Source organism: Manis pentadactyla, chromosome 16 (genome assembly GCF_030020395.1).
Source record: "Manis pentadactyla isolate mManPen7 chromosome 16, mManPen7.hap1, whole genome shotgun sequence".
Taxonomy (NCBI): domain Eukaryota; kingdom Metazoa; phylum Chordata; class Mammalia; order Pholidota; family Manidae; genus Manis; species Manis pentadactyla.
Window position 1 is genome coordinate 5,730,013 of NC_080034.1, and position 27,877 is coordinate 5,757,889.

Below are 27,877 nucleotides of genomic sequence, written 5' to 3' on the forward strand. Positions count from 1 at the left end.
CACATGCCCAGTGAGTAACTATAATTAAAACATACTAGTTAATATCCACCTGAATGATCTGGGGCAACCTTATTCATATTAAAAGCATTGTGTTTCACTTATTAATATTCTGAATTTTTGGGGTGAAAAATCTATTTGGGGTTTCATTAAATACTGTAACTATTTAGGCTCTATGATCAGCATGTCAGTGCCCCTGACATTTCTTCAGGTACATCTTTTTGTCATCCAAATTTTTGAATTTAATATATTCTCCTTATAAGCTGCCTTATGTTCTCTGCAGAACAATGTGGAAAAGTGAATTAATTAAATAGATCTGCAAACATGTCAGAAGTAACAAATCAAAACCCAAAACAATTAATTTTTTTAAACAACCAAACTGAACATTTTTAAGTCTGGAGGATATTAGATGATGTTATGAATTCATTACTTCATTCCACAAATATTTATAAGTGCCTACAATATATCATGCATGTTCTAAGCCTGTAGTCAGAGCAGTAAATCAAAGAACGTCCTCATGAAGCTTACAAGCTTTTCAACAGGCTCAGATCAAGTATGACTTCCTGTTAGAAAATTTCAAGCTTAAAAAAACAAACAGTAGCATGTAAAATAATTATCCCCAAAACCATAAACCACAGGTAAAATACTTACATAAATTCTGTCTTTATTGTATCGAACTTTGATATTATGAAGGAGTGTGGCTTCATTTAAATACATTAGTGAACCTGAGACATAAAATTTGTAAATCATTAGATCTTTGAAGAAAAAAGTAAATAAAACAGTATTATCTTAATCTGAATCACCCTGATTACGTATCTGAGTGTATACTATCCTCTGACATAGTCTGTCCCACTCTCCCTGCCCTCCAACCCTGGGCCCCTTCCTGCATCTCCACCTCACGACAGAGCAGACAAGCCATCCTCGCCTCTAAGCTGGTTTCCAAGTCTTTACACCATGTCATAAAGCATACCAGAGTACCAGGCGAGAGGTAGGCACGCAAAATTAGCCTTATCTGAATCTCTGAAATGTCTCTCCTTTCTTTCCATTTCTACTGTCTCATCCCAGTTAGATTTCTTTATCCGTTTTGTAATCCTAATAGCCTCATAATTGTCTATTGCCTCAGCCTCTCTCCTCTCTAATCCAGACTGCTTGGCACATCGATCCAACTGAACTATGGCCTTAATTAAATCTTTCTCCTCAAAAAACATCAGTGGGTCTCCATCAACTACCAAAGTCTATATTCAAGCCTCATGTTAAGCCTGCATTCAACTGACATTTTCATAGACTCTTCCACAACTCCCTTTACTAGGGTCTCACTTGCAGGCAGACTACACTATTTACCAAACCCAAATACCCTTCATGCACTGGGTTCTTCCTCTACATCTCTAGGTCCCAAAATCTACCTGTCCTTTCAAGTCAGTTCAAAGCCCATCTCACAGATGATCCTTCCCCGTTAAGACCACCAGCACCACCATAGCTGCCTTCTTCTGTGTACTTTCTTTAGGGCGCTTAGCGCAGACTGCCAGCACTGCAGTAACGATTCCGTACTGGTCTAGTTTTGGCGAGCTAACCCAGGCCCTCGAGGGCAGGACTCTGCCTGACTCGTTTGCTGGCTGGTTGGCCTCTCGCTGAGGCTGCATAGATGCCCACAACTCAACACCCAGGCAACTCTGCGAACAAGAGCCTCCTGCTCACCCTCTCTCCGTGAAGACCGCCCACGCTTCCGTCCTTGCGGAACGCAGCCGTTCCCATTCCAGGCACACACGCCTCACTTTCTGCTATGCCACCTAGGGCACAGTGGACAAGGTAAAAAGTGGGTGGGGCCTCTAACAGCTGAACAGCAGCTTTCCTTTCAGTGGAGGGAAGATGTGGAGAAGGCAGGTGGCGCAGGCGCACCTGGCTTGGGTCTTGACCACCTGTCCTACCCTTGTCCCAGCAGCCTGGTCTGCACGCTGCCCTGTCTTAATCAAAGCACGACGCTGAACCCCTCCCCCATCTCTCACCTTCTTCTGAACTGGCTGGTATAGGAGAGTCTCTCTGCTTCCTTTAAGAAAGAGTTCCTAATCCCACAATGCAGTTCCCCTGGAGAGCTGATCAAAGAATGCTGAACCCCACATGTAAGTGACTGTTTGCTCTCATTTCTTCACCACCTTCCACACTCAGCGCCAGCCCTCACAGGAATATCTGCTAATTAAACTAAATAAATCCCTAACTGGTGAAGAATCTGCCAATGACAGTAAGAATCTGGACAAGAGGGTCTTCCTCTTAAGTCATATTACTCAGACTATTCCATTTTCATGAAGACTTGCAAAGGGGGGACAGAGGAAAATATTTTCCACCCTCAGTTTGCCAGAATGGGAAGTGGTTAAGTCCCAACTGTCTATGCATCCCCTAAAGGCACGGCCTAGGGCTGTCACCAGGGCCTCAGAAATGACCTCCTGCCCCACCGAGCGCCCTCCTGCTCTCCCCTCCTGGCAGCCAGCCACTTGGCATGGCCACTTACATGTGATCCCTTATGTGAGCTGTTAGCCTTTATTGCCTGATTATTCATAGACTTAACTACACTCAATATTAACATTTTAAAAACAAGATGTGTAATAAGACAATAAATATATTTGTTTCTTCATGAACTCTCTTAAGAAGCATTTTGGCTTAATAAATATACACCAAGCATACCAAAGTGTCTAATGAAGAGCGAGTATGATGTAATTATTAAATCTAGGGCTCTGACTAGGGGGTCACCTGATTATTTAAGACCCTGCCGCTCATTACAGTTCAGTTCACTAAGAGGAAGAAAAAAGGAGCCGACACACAGCTTGAGCGCAGCAGCTACGGTCACAGCCGCACCAGTCACCCCGTCCCTGGAAAAGAGGCTGCACAAGAGCTTCGGGGATGCTCTCCAATATTACAGTCTCTATTATTTCCATTTTCTAATGCTAATAACTCATGAAGAATACTGTGTGTCATGTAACTAGTAACAGCTTTAAACTCAACACATAAAAAATGATATTACACAAATTACTGACTTCACATTCCCTGAATTGTTTTCTTCTGGCATTAAGACCCAGAAGTCAAGTGTGAAGGTAAAATTAACATACTAATCTCCACCTAGAAAACCCGGAGCTGAAAGCAGACATAAATCTTGCTCTATTATCAGGGCATTATCAGAAGACACCCTGTATCTGTGTTTCAAAGCACCTCTGCCACACAGCTCTGAATGCTCCACACACACCAGGCTTGCAACCGTCACGCTGGACCAGGATGCGAGAAGAGGAAAGTATTTTAGAAACACCCCCGTGAGACCCTAAAAACAATGCTGTGCCACCTGGTGGAGGACAGAGATTCTGTGGCAAGCCTCAGACCAAAGCGATAAGAAACGATGGCACTTCTTTAGCTCGAAAGCCCCTGTTCTGAACTCAACGACCAGAGCGGCATTAACGGTGTGGCTTCAGAAAAGGACCTGAGGCAGGGCCGCGCTACTGTGTGTGGAGGGCCGCCAGCGCCCACCCAGGGACGCTGCTGTGCCCGGCGTCATCAGAGGAAAACGCCTTGGAGCGGCAGCAAGGGCACACTGAGACAGGAAGACTGAGGGCCTAGCCAGGTGTACCAAGATGAAACCACAGGGAGAATGTTTTAAAATATTAATTTAAGAACTGAACTCAAAACCATTTTTCACGTCTGGCTACCTGTGGATATAAAGATGAAAAAATTCACATATTCTAAATGTGAAAAGGATTAATTCCTACTTCTGAATACCCTACAAGTTTTAGTGGAGAAGAATTCTCTCATTTTGAATATGGCAGAATCTCATTCCTTTTTATTGATATCTGACTGCTCTTCATAAAAATATTATCCCATCAGACAAATTCCCCAGCAATTTTGGAAAAAAGAGAGGAAGCTCCACATTTTTCCTCAATCTCTTACACCTAATAGTAAGAGCTGCCATTTCCTGAGGGACAGTTAGGAGTCAGGTGCTACCCCAAGCATTTAAAATAAGCCATCACTAAGCATACAACATACACACTACTACTCCCACTTTACAGATGAGAAGCTTGAAGAGGAGAGAGAAGTCGCCCACAGGTGCAAGGCTTCCTGGGAGCACAGTCAGACTCTGAACCCCAGGCCCCCATTACTCCCCTGTCCCGCGCTGCCCCGTTCACACACGCACCAGGGGACCTTACGGGCTCACTCAAATGGGAGCCTCAGAGAAGACCAATAAGGATGTAATATATTCCTCTCTTACTTTTTCTTTAAATGAAGTTTTCAGTGTCAGATACCTTGAATGAAAGCCATGACTAGACACGATTCTTAAATACTGCCAAATAAAAAATGAAATATGTTTACTGCTTAATCTTGAAAATATAAGAATAAACATGGCCTGTTCACTGGATAAAGTTTTTTTTAGCATCGAACATGTCAAAATAGTTATAAGTCAAAGTAATGTTGTGCTTTAATGTTCCAAAATCAATTTTTCAATTAGTACTTATTACACAGTATTTTTTTTTTATGCTTGTTTCCCTCAGTGACATTAAATGGGTCCTTCTTGACTCAACTCCCAAATTACTGAATACTACTTCAAAAATCATCCGCTTCTAGGTGAGGTTCAAAATAACCTTCAAAACTGTTAACAAGCGATTTTTAGCTCAGGCTACAGAGTAAATTATTACCATTCCCCACATTTACACAATTAAGGGACACAAAAAGGACATTCAAGGGACTGTTTGGCCAAAGTGCAGATGCCAGGCGATAACTGATTTAGGACTTCTGGGCCCCTGCATTCATGTGAGCCTTCATGTCAAAAGTCTACGTTCTTCTGAACCAGCAGGGTGAGCCTAGTACTATAACCACTAACTTAGTTTTTGGAGCAACAGCTTCCTTTTCTGTGCTGAGAACCGGTTTTTAACTCGATACTTACAGTTATCTTCCACATCTTTCTTACTGTCCTCTTCTGCAGGGAACACTTGGTTTATGAGAGCCAAGAACGTCTAACAAACAGAACAAGAGCTCATCAATCTGGCGGTTTATAAATAGTAAGAAAAATAAAAGAGCTTAATTGGTCACACACAATGTAATAATAGCAACAATATGCTCTTCATTAAAATACAGTACAAAACCCTACTATTTAACAAGTAGGGTTAAACTTTACTCAAGTATATTACCCAGTATTACCATGAACATGAAATCAATAATATATATACATCAGTAACAAAGTCCTATGTTCCAACACCTAGAGTAGGACTAAGCAATAAGTATATTAATATTAAACTTACATAGGCATGCTATACTTAACAAATTTTTTAAAATAAAATCTTTAATGTTTGTATATAGTTTTGTTTTTAAAAAGGAAAATAATCACTTAGCTGTACCAACAGAACAGACTATTACTTAATTAAATCTATAGTTGGAGGAAAACAGATTCTACACAAATTTCTGTACAGAATGCATTAGAAATATAAACAGTATCCAAAACTATTTGGTCTGTAAAATTATAGGTACCCATGAATAAGTATGTATTTACTGTATCACTTGAATGCTACGGTAGAAACTCTAGAATTAAGATAGTATCTTGTAAGATAGAAGAAATGATCTCAAATTACATCTAAAGAGAATGAAACTTTACCCATGCCATCCTAACAGTTATCTTTTAATTTACACTTCTCAAACCATTACAGTTACTCCTGTGGTCAGAGTTTCCACCAACATCAATTAAAACTCCAAGGAAAAACTGCTCAATTATTTTAAGATAAAATTTATACATCTACATATGCCAGAGTATCAAAAAAAGGGCTGCTGCTGTCGTTCACAGAGAAAAAGAAAGGCTGCTGGGACCTCTGCAACGTAAAGTCGTACCCAAGGCAGAAAGCTGTTAGGGCCTCAAACTCTGAAAGCTGATTATTTAGAACCCAGTACACATGCTCTTTATATTACAGATGTGGAAGCGTATAGAGGCTAGATCACAGAATCAGAACAAATCCATAATGTACATTAATTGTATTAGTGGTAATACAAAACAATCCACAATTTTTAACTCTGCGGGGAAGTGTGTTCAGAAGTAACTGCTGACGTTCTAGACCTATAACGCTCAGGTTCACAGCTGTGGCAACAAGGGTCAGGACCCCCGGATTCCAGGTGTTGGTTCTATCCTCTCAGAAGCCATGTGAAATAAAAGAGGCCCCAGGAGGTCAGAAACTGGGGAAGAGGTGGAGCACAGAGCTCCTAGGATGCGAAGGTTAGAGGCAGGACTGAAAGGCCAGCTGTGAGCCCTAAAAAGTAGTTTCTTTCCCTCCTTTTTCTTCCCTCTAATTATCACCAGTCCCCATCTTCTTCTCCCCTTCACCATCTACTCAGTAAGAAAGGAAATTTGTTACATTAGGGCAACTGTCTTCTCTCAAACACAGGAGGCTTTTTCTCCTGTTGCGAGCAGCTCACATACCGGCGTGCTGATCACCAGCAGGAAACTTCGACCACCTGCCAGACACAGTCAGCAAGCTCCAGAGACAAAGGGACAAGAAGGCACCCTCTGCACTCGAGAGGACTGCACCTGATGGGGCGAGGGCGCAAGCCACTGCCCCCAGCAAAGCGTTCCAGGAGACAATTCATGCCACTCTGTGGATAGAATGAGAGTTCCTGTGGCCAGGATTCTCACCTGGCCCTGGTTGACTAACTCACTGCACACCTGCGGGCAATACATGGCTGTTGACTCTATATAAAGAGCTCCGCCCAGTGCTCTGGGTGCGACACGAGCAAGAGAGAACTGCAGGAGAGCAGAGCAGAGGCTGGAGTGGTGGCAGCGCAGAGGACAGAGGCCCAGAGGATAGCTGTGCGGGATGGCTGTGCAGAGAGACCCAGAGGATGGCTGTGCGGACAGAGGGCCCCAGAGGCAGAGACTGGCTTGCTGCATGCAGACTCGCTCTGAGTGAATGGGACTTTAGTGACTGACCTGTCACCTGGAAATAAAGTTGGGTATAACCCTTTCACCCCAAGAATGTTTTGCTGTCATTTTCTTTGGTCACATTGAATCCATAGCGAACTTGCCCGGGGCTGAAACCCATTGGCAAGACACACTCCCTGAAGGAAAGGGTAGCCAATGGTAAATTCTGTCGCATGGGAAGAGGACAGAGAGATTGAAAATCTGGAAATGTTCAATAAAGGAGGCCTCAATCAGAGTCTGGAGATGAACAAGCATTTGCTAAGCAAAGGGCCAAGGAGAGTGGCATTCTGCAGCAAGGCAGCCCGGGGACAATGACACCAAGCACCCTGCAGCAGAAGGTAAGACCAAAGACAGGGAAAGGGAAGTGCGGGCCCATGCGGGCCACACATACAGGGCTTTACACCCTCAAGGCTAGGCTGCTGCAGTTACGACACAAGTGATCAGTTGAGAGGTTCAACACAGCACCATTAACAGAACAGAAGATACTAGAAAATATCAGCAGGCATCACATGTGGGAAGTATATTTCATCTGACAAACTTTCATTTATGAGCATATGTTCACACACCTACACATACCTAATGCAACGTTAAGTCTATTTCTTACTATGGGTCACAATCCAAACACTTGAAAAGCCATTGTTATCATCAAAGACATGTTCCTCACTAGGGCCGATCACTCTCCTGTATTTCTCAACTTGACCATCACTTGTGCACTTATTTCCTTAATTTTCAAAAGGTGATGATCTCTAGACCATGAATTACCCAGGCAAAGGACTGCTTCTCCTAAAGGTCTGTTTAACCACAGGGCTGTCATGACCCTGTACGAGGTGCTAAGACCCATCGGAGAGTGGGGGGTGTGGGCAGGTCAGAACCAGCGCCAGGAGTCTGCTGGCCCTCAGACAATTTCTGCAAAAAGAAGCTTCAACTTCAGCTGATAAAATTACCTACAGACCCACACGTTTTTATGATTTCACGATTTGAATTTTAAGTGCTTTTATTGGTTCTATGTGTGCAACTCAATAATAGTAATTGGAAGTACATGAAATATTTAAAATATGAGAAAGCATGCACCCATAAATCAAGTTTCTTCTATGCTTGAACTGAAGTATTTTGTCACCAGCAGATATAACAGAATATGCCTAGGAAATACATTTCATTTCACTTTGCCTTCTGATTGATAGTGTTTATAAAATATAACAAATATAAACTAACAAAGACTGAAGGACAACAAAAGGTTCTCCAGGTCTGTCACCCCACAATCCGCTACTCTGGCAAAGTCATTCTTCCAAGTTAAAGGTACCTGAGAAACAGCAGACACACAGCGGCTGCTCTGGCCCGCCGCTTCCCTCCCGAAGCAGGAGCAGGACTCCCGGGGAAAGGAGCCCCGGCACCAGGAGGAAGGCTTTTGTCACCAGGGAGAGGGAACTGGGCCAACGAGAAATCTGCACAAACCAGTCTGGTCCTACTAACCGCCATCTTCCCAACCACTTCCCCAACCACTTCTTCGCAGTGGACTGCCCCAGGCCAAGCCCTTTGTCCTTTTAATTCTTCACAAATTCACTGTTTCCTTATTTAAAAGGGGTAAAAGCTTTCTGCTCTAGTCACTTTGGCTCTCCACTGCCTTGTGAAGACCCAAAAGTATAGGGAAAAGTTGTTCCTCCCCTGTAACTTCAAATACATAAAAATAATGGAGCTTATTTTTAAGTTTCTTTCTTTTTTTTTTAATGCTCTGCATTGTAAGGACAAACAGGTACTTATTAATCAAAGGAAGACGTCCAGGGATGCAAGGATGGTACAATACTAGAAAATCCATCAACATCATCCACCACATCAACAAAAAGAAGGACAAAAACCACATGATCATCTCCATAGATGCTGAAAAAGCATTTGACAAAATTCAACATCCATTCATGATAAAAATTCTCAACAAAATGGGTATAGAGGGCAAGTACCTCAACATAATAACAGCCATATATGACAAACCCACAGCCAAGATTATACTTATCAGCAAAAAGATGAAAACTTTTCCTCTAAGATCAGGAACAAGACAAGGATGCCCACTTTCCCCGCTTTTATTCAACATAGTACTGGAGGTCCTACCTATGGCAATCAGACAAAACAAAGAAATACAAGGCATCCAGATTAGTAAAGAAGAAGTCAAACTGTCACTATTTGCAGATGACATGATATTGTACATAAAAAACACTAAAGACTCCACTCCAAAACTACTAGAACTAATATCTGAATTCAGCAAAGTCGTAGGACACAAAATTAATACACAGAAATCTGTTGCATTCCTATACAGTAACAAGGAACTAGTAGAAAGAAAAATCAGGAAAACAATTCCATTCACAATTGCATCAAAAAGAATAAAATACCTAGGAATAAACCTAACCAAAAAAGTGGAAGACCTATAACCTGAAAACTACAAGACACTCTTGAGAGAAATCAAAGAAGATACCAATAAATAGAAATACATCCCATGTTCATGGGTAGGAAGAATTAATATTGTCATAATAGCCATCCTGCCTAAAGCAATCTACAGATTCAATGCAATCCCTATGAAAATACCAACAGCATTCTTCAATGAACTAGAACAAATAGCTCTAAAAAATCATATGGAAGTACAAAAGACCCCAAATAGCCAAGGCAATCCTGAGAAGGAAGAATAAAGCGGGAGGGATCTTGCTTCCCAACTTCAAGCTCTACTATAAAGCCATTGTATACAAGACAATTTGGTACTGGCACAAGAATAGACCCATAGATCAATGGAACAGAATAGAGAGCCCAGATATAAACCCACATATATATTGCCAATTATTATACAATAAAGGAGCCATGGACATACAATGGGGAAATGACAGCCTCTTCAATAACTTATGTTGGCAAACCTGGACAGCTACATGCAAGAGAATGAAACTGGATCATTGTCTAACCCCATACACAAAAGTAAACTCAAAATGGATCAAAGACCTGAATGTAAGTCATGAAACCATAAAACTCTTAGAAGAAAACACAGGCAAAAATCTCTTGAATATAAACATGAGCAACATTTTCCTGAATACATCTCCTCGAGCAAGGGAAACAGAAGCAAAAATGAACAAATGGGACTATATCAAACTAAAAAGCTATACAGCAAAGGACACCATCAGCAGAACAAAAAGGCATCCTACAGTATGGGAGAATATATTTGTAAATGATATATCCGACAAGGGGTTAACATCCAAAATATATAAAAAGCTCACATGCCTCAACACCCAAAAAACATATAATCTGATTAAAACATGGGCAGAAGATCTGAACAGACAATTCTCTGAAGAAGAAATTCAGATGGCCAACAGACACATGAAAAGATGTTCCACATCACTATCAGGGAAATGCAAATTAAAACCACAATGAGATACCACCTCACACCAGTTAGAATGGCCAACACAAAAAAGACTAGGAACAACAAATGACGGCGAGGATGTGGAGAAAGGGGAACCCTACTACACTGCTGGTGGGAATGTAAGTTAGTTCAACCATTGTGGAAAGAATATGGAGGTTTCTCAAAAAACTAAAAACAGAAATACCATTTTGTAGAGGCCTGGAAGCAGTATCGCACCAGAAGTGGGTCACCAGAAGCAGAAGTGACAATACCGGATATGAGATCAGCCCGTAAGTGACATCATTGTAAGCCTGTCTATATAAGCTGTGCTCAGAAATCAAACTGCGTCACTTGCCCACCACCAACGGTCAGTGAACCTCCTGATCCCAACTTTGGTTTCCATGTCTTTCTTATATCTTTCTCTGTGTTTCCCTTAATCTCCTCATCCACTCCTCTCAGGTTCAGCTGGTTTGTGGAGCTGGTCTCCACACCATTTGACCCAGGAATTCCACTCCTAGGAATTTACTTAAAGAAAACAAGATCCCAGATTCAAAAAGACATATGCACCACTATGTTTATCACAGCACTATTTACAATAGCCAAGACATGGAAGCAACCTAAGTGTCCATCAGTAGATGAATAAAGAAGATGTGGTACATATACACAATTGAATATTATTCAGCCAAAAGAAGAAAACAAATCCTACAATTTGCAACAACATGGATGGAGCTAAAGGGTATTATGCTCGGTGAAATAAGCCAGGCGGAGAAAGACAAGTACCAAATGATTCCACTCATCTGTGGAGTATAAGAACAAAGCAAAAACTGAAGGAACAAAACAGCAGCAGACTCACAGAAACCAAGAATGGACTAGTGGTTATCAAAGGAAAAGGGGTTGGGGATGGTGGGTGGGAAGGGAGGGATAAGGGCATTAAGGGGCATTCTGATTAGCACACATAATATGGGAGGGGGCACAGGGAAGGGAGTACAGCACAGAGAAGACACGTAGTGACTATAGCATCTTACTATGCTGACGGACAGTGACTATAATGGGGTATGTGGTGGGGACTTGATAATAGGGGGTATCTAGTAACCACAACGTTGCTCATGTGAAACCTGAGCATAAGATTGTATAGAAAGATACCTTAAAAATATAAATAAATAAAATAAAATAAAAGGAAGACCTAGAAACACTTTGTTCTTTCTTTCCTAAGGGCATCCTCAATTGGCCCCCTCTAATACGGCACATCATACATTATGCATTTAGGCTTCTGGGTTGTTTACAGTAACAGAGTAGTTTTCTCTGCAAAAAGACCTCATGGGAGAGCCGCCTTTTCTTTTTAAGGCTCCCACAGGATGGCAGTCCTACGGCATTAACCTTTTTTCAGCAGAATATAAATTATTCATGAACATTTGCAGAGTCTGAAGTAAACAGAAATGACATCAACAAATTTGATTTAGTGGCAAGACCTGTTTAACAGGAATATTTATTAAACTGAAAATTGTGAATTTCTCCCATAGTAACAGAGCCTCAGTCCCCACGAAGAGTGAAAGAGACCCAGGCAGCTTTTTCCCCAAACTCCCATTTGTAATGCCGCCTAGACTGTCTAAGCATAAAAGGAAACAGCATGGGTACAAAATTAAAGTTTGCTTGTTTTAAAAACTATTATAATAGAGGGTATGTTTAAGACTAAAGTACCTTTACTAAATAGAAATATATTTACTCCAATTCCATTTAATAAATTTAATAAAAAGCTACGAAAAAAGATACCTACAAGCTAAAGCAAAAAGGAAAATCTGATGACATAATCCGTTTCCAATTTTTGTTAAATACATCACAGATATAGTCATAACTTTAGTAATAGGGAATAAAAATGTTTTTATTTTATCATATAGCTATTTCTTAAGAATATGATCATGAAAGGCTCAACTTCTTTTGATTTTATCACACATCAGTTTTTTCCTTAGGGTATTTAAGACAGTAGAAAACTAAGATTCACTCACTCCCCAGAAAACTGCTTTCCCCTCTACTGTGCCACGAATATCTACTTCATTAAGAAGGGAGACACCTACAGAGAGAAATTAAATTTTGAAACCTTTCTGGGAAACTCACCTTGCCTTTTTGGTTCAGGGGTTCAATAGTTAAGCTGTCAGGGCCAATATCCACAATATTGCCCATCTGAAAACCATCTGTAGGGTGTGGTGCCCAGACGGGCTTCCCGTCCTCCATTTTTGAAGAGAGCTAGTATCTCCTGTTTCAAAGGAACAAATAAACCAACATGACTAACTCTGGAAATAAAAAAACAACATATATTTTAGAAGTTAACATGTAAATCACAATTGACAGAAACACATGTCTATACCTGCCACAGGTAACCCCACCCCTGCCATCCTGCTGCACCCTGTCCCTGCTTTATCCACCCTCGCAGAAGGACCCAGGGGAGGCTGCCCCGCCCTCAGGACACACCTGCTCACCACCCTCTTCCTCCAGTTGTCCTGCAGTGGAGTCCTTCACTTTGAGCCGTAGAGAAACACAAAGAGCCGGTTTCTACCTGTTGTACGGGTGTCATTTATGACGCCCTCTCCTTTACCACCTAACTATTCTGGATTGCACAATCAATTAAATAATCATCCCAGGAATACAGTTTATTGTGTGGCGTCGGCTAAGAGTTGAACAGTAAGTCACTTTAGAGTGGAAGGAATAAAAATGAGAGATGTGAGAGATTACCACCTCTGGGAAACTCCCCCCGACAATCTGAGACCACAGGGACGCCTCACCCTGTGCTCCCCACATGCTCCCCCACAGAACCACTCGGCATGCAGTTTTGTTGTTTTCTTTATTTCATTGAGGCAAAACTTATATACTGTGAATGGTACAGTTCCTAAGTGTACGAGTTGATGACTTTCACAAGCAGATATATCCCCATAACAAACATTCAATATATATCATTATCAATATACAGAACATTTCCATCACCCCAGAAAGTTCCCTCAGGCCTCCTTCCAGTCAATCCTATACCCTACAGGGGTCCCCTGCTCTGGCTACTGTCATCATAGATTAGTTCTTACCTGTTCTGGGATTCTACACAAATAAAGTCATAGAGTATGTATACTTTGTGTCAGCCTTCCTTCATTTAACAAAATGTTTTGATATTCGACCGTGTCACTGGGACGCCAGCCCACTGAGTGACTGCAGCACAGTCATGCACCTGTTGTCCTGTTGATGGACGTTTGGATTGTTTCTGGTTTCTGCCTATTGTGAATGCTCATCTAATTTTTCAAGTGTCCCTATAAAGCTTCTTTGATGCTTGGTACTCTCAGATCTGACATTTATAATTCTGTCTTTTGAGACTATCCCAAAGGGTCTATGAAATATTTAATTTTAAACAAGTAAAATATGTAACTTTACACATATTTATATAAAATATGTGATTTCAGTGGGCTTAGATTCTATGACATTAACGTGTAACAAGAAAGCAGCTAGTGAGTGATCCCAGGTGCTCCCGTATCTCAATGGGAACTTACTTTTCATTACTTATCTAAACTTAAAGAGGAGTCGATGTGTGTGCAGTAACTTGCTGCGTACGTGACACTCTCAAATCGGGGTCTCCCCATGTGGACCCTCTCAAGTCTAGTCTCTCATGGAAGTCAAGGGTATTTGATATATAGTTCAATCAAAAAGCTGCTAACCACTGCATATTTGCACTGTGTTTGAGGACTGATGTCCTCCATGCCACAGCTACATAGTGTGATCTGCTTTCCACATGCAGCAAATGCTATCAAGTTTAAATATAACTCTGGTTTAGGAAAAATGAGGATTGTCCACAGAAGGGAATCAGGGGCACTGCTTCAGACTTACAGCACCACCCATATGTACACACTTTCCCCAGATGATCACATCCAGTCTCAGTGCTTTACACGCTGTCTAGACATGGACGATGCCCTGATTTCCCCAGTCCAGAATGCTGCTAAATTCCCAGATGTCTACTTGACTACCGGACACCTCCTGGTGCATTTCTCTAACATGTAATACTGTTATTGTTACACTATTACTTGTGCCACCACCCTACATGTAACACCGTTGTTACACTATTAACCTGTATGTACCACCACCCCACATGTAATAGTTACTGTTACACTATTACCTGTGCCACCACCCTTCATGTGACACTGTTACTGTTACACTATCACTGTGCCACCGCCCTCCACCTGTTCTTCCCACAATAAAGGCGGCCACAGCACTCAGACCTAATCAAACCTACAGTTGTGCTCAGTTCTGGCTCCTTCCAAATCCTCATCACCCCCTGAATCCTGTCAGATTTACTGCCAACAGATAGCTCAAAAATCCACCCACTTCCGCATCTCCTATGCCATCCTAGCCGAAAGCAACACGGCCTCCCACCAGGACTTCTGTAACTCTTTGCTGCCTCTTGCCCATCTGTACAGGTCACCAAAAATCTGACTGACAGGTAAATCCGATCCCGTCATTCCCGCTCCATCGGGGCATGGACTAGGACTGTGACTGTGTCCCCACGGCCCAGCACAGAGCAGGCAATTTGTATTTACTAAGAATTTAAGAAGTGAATGAATGAATGTTCATACAGTTGGGAAGAGGAAAAGGAGATGGGAGACCAGAAGAGCTAAAAGGTCTTAAAACCTTAAAACTAAGCTTCACCACTATCTGACCAGCTCTCAAGCAAGTTAGTCTCTCTGATCATAATCTTGATCGTTACCTATACATGGTAAGACCACGTACCTTACAGAATTGCTATGAGGATTAAGTGATGTGAAACGGAGATCACCATTCTAAAGGCACCCAGCAGATTCCTCTGTTCCTCCCCCCCTGCGTGCCTAGCAGCCCGGCAGCGGGCACACACCAAGCAACGTGAGCACGCCAAGACGGCAGCCATCCGGGAACAGAAGCCGACAGGGGGGCCGCTGACCCCGCACTCCGCCGGCGCCTGGAAACAGACCGACCACTCCTGCGAAGGCCCCCCGGTCCGCAGCACCTGGTCATGGTGGCGCAAGCGCACCATAGCCCCCAACTGCAGCAGTCCGGAGTAAAGCCTTCTTTGTCGTTTAGGCAAGTGTCAGAATTATTTTCCTTTGATAACATTACAGCAGAAATAAAATATTCATGGGGGTTATAGAAAATAAGGTTGTGGCAATTTTTCAGAAAGCCAAGAAAAAAGAACATAGGAGAAAAAAAACTAGGAGGAAAAAAAGATATAAAAATGAGAGAAGTAAAAAGATTCAGCATCAAAACACCAGGAAAAACAGACATCTCACTCCCCTGAAAAAAACAGAAGGAAGAAAGCTTTGAAATATTCAAAGAAAACCTGCCAGAACTGAAAAGCATGATTTCCCAGAGTCTAGCCAAAATGTCCATTAAGTCCTCAACACAATAACTGGAAAAAGACATGCACAAAAAGATACCTGATCAGACTTCAGAACAGCACAAATACAGAGAAGATGCTACACGCTTCCAGAGAAAGAAGAGAAAAGAGGAAGGGAAAAACACAGTCACAGTCCAGGGGTCAGGAACCCAAACGGCTCTGGCCAGAAGGAGCAAACAGCAGAGGACTCGGAGACACTGGGAAGGGACTGGTGGGCACCGGGCCGGAGGGTGGGCAGGAGGGGACAAAGGGGCGCAGCAACTCACAGTGAGTGTGGGCTGGTCAGGGGGGTGGCGGTGCAGCACGGGGCACACAGCCAGTGACTCCGGAGCAGCGTCTTGTGCTGACCGACAGTAGCCGCACTAGCCGGGGCGAGGGGTTAATAACGTGGGGAAACGGTGAACCACTGGGTTGTATATTTGAAACCAACATCAGATGTATATCAACAGTGCTTTTAAAAAAAAGAGCAAGAAAACACGCTGGCAGCACAGAAAGCAAGGAGCTGACAAAGTGGCGCCTGTGACGTTCTGAAGGAAAAGGACACCCCTCCCAACCCCGGACTCTGCACTCAGGTGACCTCCAGCCCGAGAGCAGCGCGACCGAGCGACCCCCGGCTGCCGACCCCGGCCCTGACTCTTGTCTGGACCTCTTATTCTAACTCTAAGCTGATGATACACTTGGGACTAGAGATGCTGTGGACCTCACTTCCTCCCCCACTAAATAACTATTATTGCAAAACTCACTAGAATCTAAAACCTGCTTTTTCATGAAGGTTCATTTAACTGTTTCTGTAATCCTAAATATTTATAATATAAATTATCCTTCATTAATCATTTAAGTCTGATTTATTCATCCCACAAGAGAAGACAAGATTCTTCTTGACATGTTACTATTTGTTGCCAGAAAATCATTCAGAAAACACATGCAATCAACATTCACACTTACTGAGACTGTTTGCACACAAAGAGTACTGTACTTAAAAAGACTATAAATGGAATATTTAAAAGACAGTCGTAATTCCCAAGGCCATGGCTCTAGAAACTTCAAACACATTAAAGGCTGACCACATGTGCATCACAGGAATACAAAGGGGAAAACTACAAGAATTACTGGGGTTAGTGAAGCAAATTTAAAATCTTTGAAATTCCTCAAGTTATTCAGGAAAAGAGACAATGCTCTATAACACCCCATCACCAACTGAAAATTACCTCGTTCTTGGTACTTGACGAGTGGTGTTTTTAGAGCGAGGGCAAGGAGCGCGGGCAGGAAGCTGCATGTGAGTGGACGCACCAGGGGCCAGAGTGACGGGCACGGGCACAACCACATGCCTCCTTCTCCGCGACTCCTGAAGGTCCAACAAGGGCCACGGGCCCCGAGCGGAACAGGCAGATCCACGCACCACAACCCACAGGCCGTCACCTGCCTCACCAGGACCTTCCAAGGCTGTACTCCGCGGGCTGCGGCTGTGACACAGGACAGCGGCCTACGGTTTATTAACTAGGCTGTTAGAAAGGCAGCGCTAGCTGAAGGTAATTTAAAGTTTGGCTGAAAAAACTGGAATAAGATACCAAAAAGGAAAAAAGAGGCATTGTACAGGGTAAGCAGACACTTACATGACTGCCTTCCACAGTCATTTGTTCTGTTAGTTTCTATTTAGTCACCTGTATGTGCTGCATACTAGGAGGTGCTGGGAACGTATCAGTGAGCAAAAAGGGACATGAGCTGGCCTCATAAAGCTTTGCAATAGGAAAACAGCCATGTGGAATAGCACAGTGAGCAAAACTGGCATAAATCCCTGTCCCACAGAATCTTAAACTCTACTTGGGGTAAGAGGGTGGCACACATGTATCAAATTTGCCTACTCTTCCACCTGGCCAGATCCTCGCCTTGCTGATAAAAAGAATGTTACATGCACCTTGGCACACAAGTGTAAACTGGCAACCTCTGCCCCCTGTACCAGGGTTCCCTGAGGCTGTCAGCTTCCCTGGTACACAGGTACTGTGAGAGAGCCGGACCCCAGGCAGCTGGCAGCCAGGGCTGGTGTGCTGTGTGTGCCCAGAACAATCTTTCAATGAGCATTTCAGGTCCATAGGAACTCAAACATCCAGCACAGCTCCCTCAGAAAGCTACTTCTGCAAAGGCCTTCCTAGAAACATTCAAGTTAATCTTGTTCAGCTAGTTGTACAAAGCATGGGGATTATTTAATTGCTGTAACACTGTATTATGCATTCATTAAATATTAGTATTGAAACACATCAAATATATTGGTTTTATCAGCAATAAAAATTCATTAATGGGGAGGAGAAAATACCTACCACTAAGTTCAAGCCCTTGACAAAGAGATAAAATAAAACATCTCAAGATAACAGTTAACAATAGCTAAAGAAAACAACAGCTAAATATTGATTACCTCAATTAAATTAAAAAGTAATTTTGATATTCACTCATTTATTTTTTGAATTAACATATATTTAGTACCTACTATGTGCTAGCCACTGTTTTAAGCTTAGATACTGATGAGAAAATACACAGCTCTAAGTTCAGTCTAAGACACCAAAAACATGTCTAGGCCGGCTCGGACACTCTTCCCGGTTCCCCTCAGTAGCAGGTCCAATTAACCACCGCCATAGTCCTGGTGACTGGCCACTTTTACAAAGGTTATGTTGTACTTGCAAATACAACCTCAGAAAGCCCAATGTAACAACTGATGTTTAAAGCTAGGACCAGTACCACCTGATCTTAGAAATAGCCTCAGAACACCAAGACTAACTTCAACTTTACTGGTATAGCTAAGATTAACTTGCTAACCAAAAAGGAGAGTAAGAAAATAAAAGCAAGTATTTTATTAACAAGTATATTGTATGATTACTAAATATTAAAAATATTTTATAAGAAAATTTGAAAACTGATACTACCAAGCAAATTACTTCAAATATATAATCTGGATTATGAGAACTGGTTATGATTTTCTTACAGATCTTCAGAGAAGAAATCAAACTGTATTTCAGATTTAAAATTACTATCACAAAACAGCTCTGAATTTAGACATAATTTAAATAATACATGTGGATAATCTATATGAAAATAAACTGGCCAAAATGCACACCATTCTAGAATAAACTCTGTATTCTTGAAAGTAACTAAGCATCTCAGTTTATTTCAGAAGCTCAAATTTCTCTTACAGATCTTAAAATACCAAGACATTATAATAGTAAAATAATTTATCCAAGGTGATTTAAATTTTCCATACACTCTAACTAATCTTTTTTATTGTCCAATGATCACATCCAGAACTTACCTTGTTTTGTAACTAGTGCTAGATTTAAAAGTTACTTCTTAAAAGTTTGTTGGTCTTTCACAAAAGCAGTTTGTAAAAGAGTGAAGACTTTAATTCATTTTCTCCACCAAAGGCAATGTTGATCTCGCAATAAGTGCTTAATGAGAAGAATTATCAAATTTCAAGAAACCAAGTTGGTCTTCAAACCAAAGAAAGACCTTTTCTCCAGGAGGATCCTGACTATATAAAATGGCCCCACCTGTATGTTACTGTCATGTGAACAGACAATGGAACAGAATGGAGAGCCCAAATACAAACCCACACATACATGGTCAATTAATATACAATAAAGGAACCATGAATATACAATGGGAAAAAGACAGCCTCTTCACCAACTGGTGTTGGGAAAACTGGACAGCTACATATAAGAGAATGAAACTGGATTACTGTCTAACTCTATACACAAAAGTAAACTCAAAATGGATTAAAGACATAAATGTAAAACATGAAACCATAAAACTTAGAAGAAAACACAGGCAAAAATCTCTTGAACATCAACATGAGCAATTTTTTCCTGGACACATCTCCTCAGGCAAGGGAAACAAAATAAAAAATGCAACAAGTGAGACTACATCAAACTGAAAATCTTCTGTACAGCAAAGGACACCATTGGCAGAACAAAAAGGCATCCTACACTATGGAAGAATATATTTGTAAATGACTTACCTGATAAAGAGTTAACATCCAAAATATATAAAGAACTTGTATACCTCAAAACGGAAAAAACAAATAACCTGATTAAAAAATGGGTAGAGGACCTGAGCAGACATATCTCCAAAGAAGAAATACAAATGGCCAACAGGCACATCAAAAAATGCTCCACATCGCTAATCATCAAGGAAATGCAAATCAAAACCACACTGAGATATCTATCACCTCACACCAGTTAAAATGGCCACCATCCAAAAGACAAGAAGTAACAAGTGTTGGCAAGGATGTGGAGAAAAGGGAACCCTCCTACACTGTTGGCGGTGCAGCCACTGTGGAAAGCAGTATGGAGGTTCCTCAAAAAACTAAAAATAGAAATACCATACACACAGTAATTCGACTCCTAGGAATTTACCCAAAGAAAACAGAATCCCTGATTCAAAGAGATATATGCCCCCCTATGTTTATTGCGACATTTTTTACAATAGCCAAGATATGGAGGCAACCTAAGTGTCCATCAATACACGTATGGATAAAGAAGAGGTGGTACATATATACAATAGAATATTATTCAGCCATAAAAAAAGAAATTTGCAACATGAATGGATCTAGAGGGTATTATGTTAAGCAAAATAAGCCAGGCAGAAAAAGACAAATACCATATGCTATCACTTACTTATGGACTATAAAAACAAAACAAAATGAACAAAACAGCAGCAGACTCACAGACACCGAAGAGTGACTAGTGCCTGCCAAGGGGGAGGGGTTGGGGAGGTGGCCTCAAACCTCCCATCCCAGACATGAAGCTTTGTCTCCTCCGGTTTCTCGTCTGCACCGGTAGTTTACATGAGCCACTAGATCTGGAAAAAGACCAAGGTGTGTAACGCCACATTGTCCTTATTTTTTAATGGCATAAGAAATAAACGTAAGTTTAAAAGATACATAAAGGCTTTATGAAAACCCTCTCATTACTTCTTTCATGAACATTAAAGTGTTTATTATTTCTTACTTGTAAAGTATTAACTTGGACTTGGACTTAAGCTCTTTAATGGGTATATTATTAGAAAGTACAAACTAGCCCATGGCTGCGTGGTCTGTGCTGAAAGGTAAACACGATGACAGGCGGGATTTATACCGTCTTCCTGTTGATGCTACATTCAAATGACTAACCGGGAGAGAATCAAAAGGCCTAGAACTTTCATTGGAATCTTTCATTTTATTGGCTTAGTCACAAAATATCTTTATGCAGTTTCTTTCCTGACATATCAGTAACAATATGAAATAAGAATGTTTGATACTCTACAAAAGGAGAAATGAAGTCTTTGAATATTTTCAAATTTAATTTAATTACTTCCAACCCTACTCCACAACATACTTGGATAATATCTATCACACTATGTGTAAAAATCCAAATTTTCTCACTTGTTAAAAATAATCAAATACTCCTCAGGTTCCCACCACACTTCCTTACCAACCTGCACCTGTGCCCGTACCTCCCGTACCCCTTCCGCTGCCCGCCAGACCCCGCCAGACCCCACCCTCTCCGGCCGTGCAAAGACTCCGATCACCCCCCTCGTCCCTGCCGGGCCGGCCACCCCCGTCCGAGCTCCCCTATTTCCTCCCTTCTCACCCTCTCCGGACCCCGCTCCTGGTGGACTTCCGCCCCAGCCTGCAGACCACCGAGGCCCCTGCCCGCTCACCCGTCTGCCTCCCGTGCGCAGCCTCCCCGAGGCCGCGGCCGCCTCATGGTGCCCCCCTCTCCGGGTTCCTGCCTGTAGAGCCTCAACGGCTTTTTTGGTCTCCTTTGCCTGAATCCTCATCTTTTCAACATGAGAAATTCTGAGGACCAAGTCTTCTCTACCTACTCGCACCTCCTTGCTCACCTCACCTGCTCTGAGGCTTTACACACGGGCCCCATGCTAACAGTGCCCCCACTTCTACCTCCAGCTGCCTCCTCTCCTGACCCCAGGTGAGTGGAGCTCAGGGCGCCCTCAGCGTCACCTCCTCGGGGACCCGTCGCCGCCTCAAACCCCACACACCCTACGAGGGCACCCTGTCTCCCCTTTCAGCCCTAGGCTCTCATCGGATGCCGTCACCCTTTCCCCTGCACACGCCGGAACCTTCCAAGTCGTCCCCAGTGCCCCTCCTACTCTCCCGTTTCTCAGCCAACCTTTCTTCGGCCAATCCCGCTGGCTCTACATTCAGATGATATCCACGCTCTGACCATGTCTCACCAGTGCAGCCAGTCCCACCTTGCCTCTCACCAGGACGTCTGGTACCTTCAAACTTCTTTCCTTGCCTGTGGAGTCGGTCCTCAGTGCGGCTGTCAATCAGATCCTTTGATGACCAAGTCCTCATGTATTTCTGCTCCACACTCTCCAAGTGCCTCTCCATCTCACTCACATAAAAGCCTACCTCTTACAGTGGCCCACAAGGCTCTCTACAAATTGTCCGCCTTGCCCAAAACCTGACGTTGTCCCCACCTCTTCTCCCTCTCACTGTACTTGATGCATGACGCTCTCCCTGCAGTTCCCTGAACACACCGGGCATGCATGCATTTCAGGACGCTGGCATTTACTGATTCGATCCCTCTGCCTGAAAGACACATATGCTTTGCTCCCTATCTTCTTCAGGTCTTTGCTCTACAGTCACCTCAGGGAGGCTTCCTTGACCTTATTTAAAATAGCAGCTCCACCCAAAGCCGGAACACCCCAACACTCTGTCCTACTTTGTTTTTCCTATAGTACTTAATTAACATCTGACACATATATCTTACTTATTTAGGATATAAGCTTCTTCAGTCCAGGGGCTTTGTTTTACTCACTGACATGAATCTAGAAACCCAGTCACGAGTCTTAAAAAAAAAAAAAAGGCAAGTGAAATAGAATCAACAAATCTTTTTCACAAAATGAGTCTTCAGGCAAGTGTCCTGGGATTAATAAATGGGTAGAGCCTTACAGTCAACCTATTACTGTTTAATAATATTGTATGATAATATTTTCCAACCTCTGTAGGTAACAGTAATTTCACTAGCTTGGAAGGGCAAACCAAAAACTACTTATTTTCAGGAACAATTTTTCTTTCTCAATTACCAGCCACCGGCAAAGGAGGTACCACCAGAACACTAAAATGTTACGTCTCTGATAAGCCCATTTCAAAACAGCTGCCAGAACAAACACTGAGTGATTTGCTTGATTTCAGTTCTTCTCACTTTCACAACTGGGGGAACTGTGACTATAAGTATAAGAACTATTCAAAGCAGCAACAGAATGAGACCCTATAAATATTTTTAAAGTGTCTTCCTATAGAGTGTAATCTCTTCAGTACATAAGTCACAAATTTCTAGGGTAACACACATTTGGGAGAGTGGAATCTAAAGGAGATTCTGAATCCTGAAGTAGCATGATCACAAAGTCATTCTGCAAACATTTACTGAATTCCTATTATATGCCAGACACAGCACCAGAAAAAAAAAATCAGCATTTTTCACCCCACACAAAAAAGGCACATTTTTTTTCTTAAAAAACAGACAGAAACACATATAGAATAAGATCCTAAAGTTTCCTAAAATTACAACATTATCTCCCATTACCATTAAAAAAAAAAAACTAACTACTTTGGGGGGTGCTAAGTGCTCGGCTAAAGTGCTGAGTTCCCAGGTGTCCAGAAGTCTCAGGAAGCCAGTGCCCCGCCCCGCCCCGCCCCTAAGCACTGTGGAGTGAGTAGAGTTAGTCTGCGACATCTTTCCGTTTCTCATCCCTTCCCGTCTGAGAACACTACTCAGGCCGGACAGCAGGCAAAAACCAGGACAAGGGCTGTCCTAACTCCCAGAGATGAAGATTCAAACCTTACCTTTCAGTAAGTAAATGGGGAAAAACAAGGCAAATACTTTCTTGCCTTATAAAGATATGTGCTTTTGCTTGCCTTATGAACTTCCTGGAGCTAATACTTTTTAAAGTATTAATTTGAAAATCTCAAACACTGGTGGCATCCACTGTGTTCACATTGCTTTTTCCTGATCTGTCATCCTTGTCTCTCTCTCCCCTATACGCACTGTTTTTCCCCAACCAAGGTGCTCCACGCAAGTAAGGGACCAAAGTAAAATACTCTTTTCTGGGAGCATCAAAACGAGATCACTGTGATTCCCTGACTGAAGTCATCCCAGGGGGACTTATTTAGGCTTCAGCGAGGGACCAGTTTAAGCTGATCATGAAGGTCCAAGGATTTAAACAAATAGAGAATTAGGGGCCGGAGAGAGTGGGGGCAGTTATTCTAGCAAATGAAATAGCAAAAGCACAGATTCAAAACTGTGAAACTGGAGGGTATATTCAGAAGGAGGAGAAGTACAAAGAAGTCTGATGGAAGACAAAGGCTGAAAGGCGGACCCCTGACAAAGTGCAAAGAGCCTTAGCTCCAGTTCTCTGTTCCCCAGGCGGTGGTGCCGTCTAACTGATGCTCACATCAGAAAGGTCACTGTGTTCTGTTAGACGAGACTGTCAGAATCCAATAGGGTGAGGAAAAAATATCAAAAATAGGACAGGATCAAAGAGAAGGACTAAATGGGACAAACACACAACGGCAGCAGGTGACAGTGAGTACCCGAGCCGAACACCTGAACAGGCCTCGTAACTAACTGGGTGTTTCAGACAAAATTAAAAGAAAAATTAATATTACATGAGAAATTTAATCCCTTATTACAAAGACTGTTCACTGGCCATTAGTCTTGTAAGACGTTGTCTCCTAACTCCCCTAAATAGCAAATTCACTATAGCCATCATCTTAGAAAGCTACTAGGTGTTTTCTGACTGTTGGGCTATAAATATCCAAATCAGATGTATTTATTGCTTTCTATCCATTGTACACAAACACATTGGATAAATAAAATTACTGAGTTGGAGTAACATAATAGATTCTCAAAACATGGATAAAAATACAGTTTTGCCAAACAGTTGGCAAGATTTAGGTGAGAGATTGTTTTAAGGTACATTTTGATAAAAAGTAGATTCATAAGTAGCCAAGTAAATCAAATGGGGATTTCTCTGAGTGCAGAAATCCGCCTGGACTCTTGATTTCTTAGAGTAAGGCTTCAGACCAGCACAATTTATGGATTACTATGATCCTTTATAAAAAGTGTTTTATGAAACCACAGCTTTTGTCAGGGCCTTTAAAAATTAATCAAATAGTTCTCACACACAATTGCTCTACAGTATAACACAGTGATGTCTTACGCTTTACACATCTTCCCAGCTCAGAAAGCAGGACAACATTCCAAAGGAATGCTATTTACAAGGGCTTCAGTTTCCCCAAAGAGAGTTACAAGCAAGCAAACTGTTGTGTTTTGTTCTTGAAGTTGCTCTCACCGTGAACAAGCTCTCCTCTGCCCCCCAGGCCCTCTGCCTTCCCGCCTAACCACCAACACAGCTGTGAGAGGGTCTGTTTTAAAAGCTGCTGCTTTCTGCCAACCAAAAACTCCAATCTTGAGATTTTACAGCATCAACTTTGTAAAGTCTCTAGTTATTAAGGTCAAGTGAGTCCAAAAACTTTAAGTCAGAGTAGTTCAAGTACTCAGTTACTACTTTTATAATCTCATTCATTTTCTGGACTTAATTACACAGCAATTATTCAATAATTAAAATTCAACTCAGCCACCAGTTCATCTCAGCTCACAAGATTCACCACCCTAGAACAGAATCAATTAGAACTACTGAGTACTTTTCATGAAGGAAAATTTCTTCCCATTCATGGTTTCAGTCTGCTTTTTTCCTTCATCTTAGCAGTTCACACTGAAGCAAAATTTAGCACAATCTTCCCATAAGTCCTATTCAATACTTATAGTACTTCATGAAGATTAACTTTAAAATTTATTATAAAGAGCAGGCATTTTTAAAAAGCCAAATACACAGCTTAAACAGTTTTCCGTGGCCAACAGGGCCCTCCCCTCCGCCCGCTCCCTCCCCCCCCCCCCCCACGTGCCCGGTCGCCGCCCAGAGCCACTGCCCAGCTGTCATCCTGGACCTCCCTTCACGCCCAGAAAGGTCTTTATTCCACCTTCATATGTAAATGATAGACTGAACACACACCCAGATGAATACCAGGTTGGGAGTCAGTTCTCCTCAGGATTTTAAAGGTTTAACCAGTATTTCTAGCATCCAGAACTGCTGCGTCTTTCAGTTTCCTGATCATTTTATACTCCTCTGTGTTTCTCCTTCCCAGTGGAAGTCTAAAGGATCCTTCCTTAATGGGGGCCCCGAACTTCGTGATGCATGACTGAGTCTGCACCGCGCTGTGCCACACAATGTGAAGACGCATGCAGTCTGCACACACAAGTCATACAAAGCTAAGGAAGGTTCTGATATTGTTTCTACTATTTCTTTTAAAACGTCTTCTGCTCGCCACTGCACAGCTCACAAAGGGCCAGCTGGGGCGAGCTGCCCTCCAGGCGGACTGAGACAGACTGCTGCTGGCGGAAAGACAGAAGGGCGGCCCTGCCCATACCGACAACAGCAACTGGGGCTCCACCACAATGGGCAGCCAGGCACTGGAGAGGACAGAGTCTTGAGCTTCTGGGCACCACAGGCTTTTTCATAAGGCCTTACTCTCTAAACCAGGAAACAAACATATTCATCTAACGCAAAGGAAGAGACAAAGAAACCCCAACAAAATGAGGAGGCAGAGGAATATGTTCCAGACAAGAGTACAGGATAAGACACCAGAAAGAGGGCTAAATGAAACGGAGACCACCAATCTTCTTGAAAAAGATTTCAAAACAACAGTCATAAATATGCTCACTGACCTGTGGAAAAGTATTGATGATCTCAGGGAGGTCTTCAACAAAGAGACAGAAGAGTAGAAAAAGAGCCACTCAGAGCTGAAGAATACAGTAACTGAAATGAACTGTACAGTGAAGGGAATGAATAATAGATTGCTGCAATTAGAGGAGATAATCAAGGAGATGGAAATTAGAGAACAGGAACACAATGAAGCTGAGGAACAGAGAGAAAAAAGAATTTCTAGAAAAGAAAGGATGCTAAGAGAGCTGTGTGACAACTCCAAATAAAACAGTATTCCCATAATAGGAGTCCCAGATGGAGAAGAGAGACAAAGGAGTAGAAAGTCTCTTTGAAGAAATCATTGCTGAAAACTTCCCTATCTGGGGAAGGAAATAGACACCTGGGTCCTGGAAGCACAAAGAGCCCCTAACAAAAGGAACCCCAGGAAGACAACCCCAAGACATATAATAGTTAAAATGGCAAAGATTAAGGATAAAGAGAAAGTAAAGAAAGCAGCTAAAAAGACATAAAAAATTTCTTAAAAAGGAAACCCCACCAGGTTATCAGCAGACTTTTCAGCAGAAACTTTACAAACAAGAATGGAGTGACATGATATATTTAATGTGCTGAAACAGAAGGACCTCCAACCAATAATCCTCTATGCAGCAAGGTTATCATTCCAGATTGAAGGAGAAGTTAAAGGTTTCCCAGATAAACGAAGGCTGAAGGAATTTCTAACCACTAAACAGGCCTTCCAGGATATGTTAAAGGGACTTCTGTAGATGGAAATGTTCTTAAGCCTAAAGTTTTCACCATTGAAAATAAACCCACAGTAAAGGTAGTAGAACAAATACTTACCAAGCATGTATGAAGTTAAAAAAAAAAAACAGTAAAACCAACTACACACAAAATCAGTCAGGGGATATACAAAAAGTACAGATTATGACATCTAATACATAAAGTAAGGAGGAGGAAGAGAAGATAAGTAGTTTTAGATTGTGTTTGAAACGAGCAATTCATCAACTAATAGGAAGCTATCCTTGAACCTTTGCTAACCACAAACTAAAGCCTGTAATAGATACACAAAAGATTTAAAACAAAACAAAACAAAAACACTGCACTAAAGATAACCATCAAGCAACAACAGCATAAGAGAAGAAGAAAAGAACTACAAAAACATCCATAAAACAATGAATAAGGTGGCAATAAGTTCATATCTATCAATAATCACCTTAAATGGAAATGGGCTGAATGCACCAATCAAAAGACACAGGGTAGCAGAATGGATAAAGAAACAAGACCATCTATATGCTGCCTACTCATATCAGACTCATATCAGACCTAAAGACATACATAGACTGAAAGTGAGATGGAATAATAGGGAGAAAAAAGCACAAGTAGCATTACTTACGTCAGATAAAATAGACTTCAA

The 27,877-nt window shown here is 42.0% G+C and overlaps 1 protein-coding gene across 8 annotated transcripts in view; it reads right to left on the bottom strand.

Moving 5' to 3' along the window:
* MYO6 (myosin VI) overlaps nucleotides 1-27,877 on the bottom strand; it is a 131,926-nt gene that overhangs the window by 61,767 nt on the left and 42,282 nt on the right. For 5 of the 8 annotated variants that reach the window (XM_057494068.1, XM_057494064.1, XM_036917450.2 and 2 more), the window contains exons 2-4: nucleotides 12,408-12,546; nucleotides 4,913-4,982; nucleotides 649-722 (exon numbers count right to left, since the gene is read on the bottom strand). In XM_057494068.1, the coding sequence (XP_057350051.1) occupies nucleotides 649-722; nucleotides 4,913-4,982; nucleotides 12,408-12,524 (261 nt within the window). In that variant the 5' untranslated portion in view covers nucleotides 12,525-12,546. Of the gene's footprint in view, nucleotides 1-648; nucleotides 723-4,912; nucleotides 4,983-12,407; nucleotides 12,566-12,761; nucleotides 12,903-20,401; nucleotides 20,536-27,877 lie in introns of those variants that run through there. The other 3 variants (XM_036917448.2, XM_057494065.1, XM_057494067.1) reach the window with 3 other exon arrangements.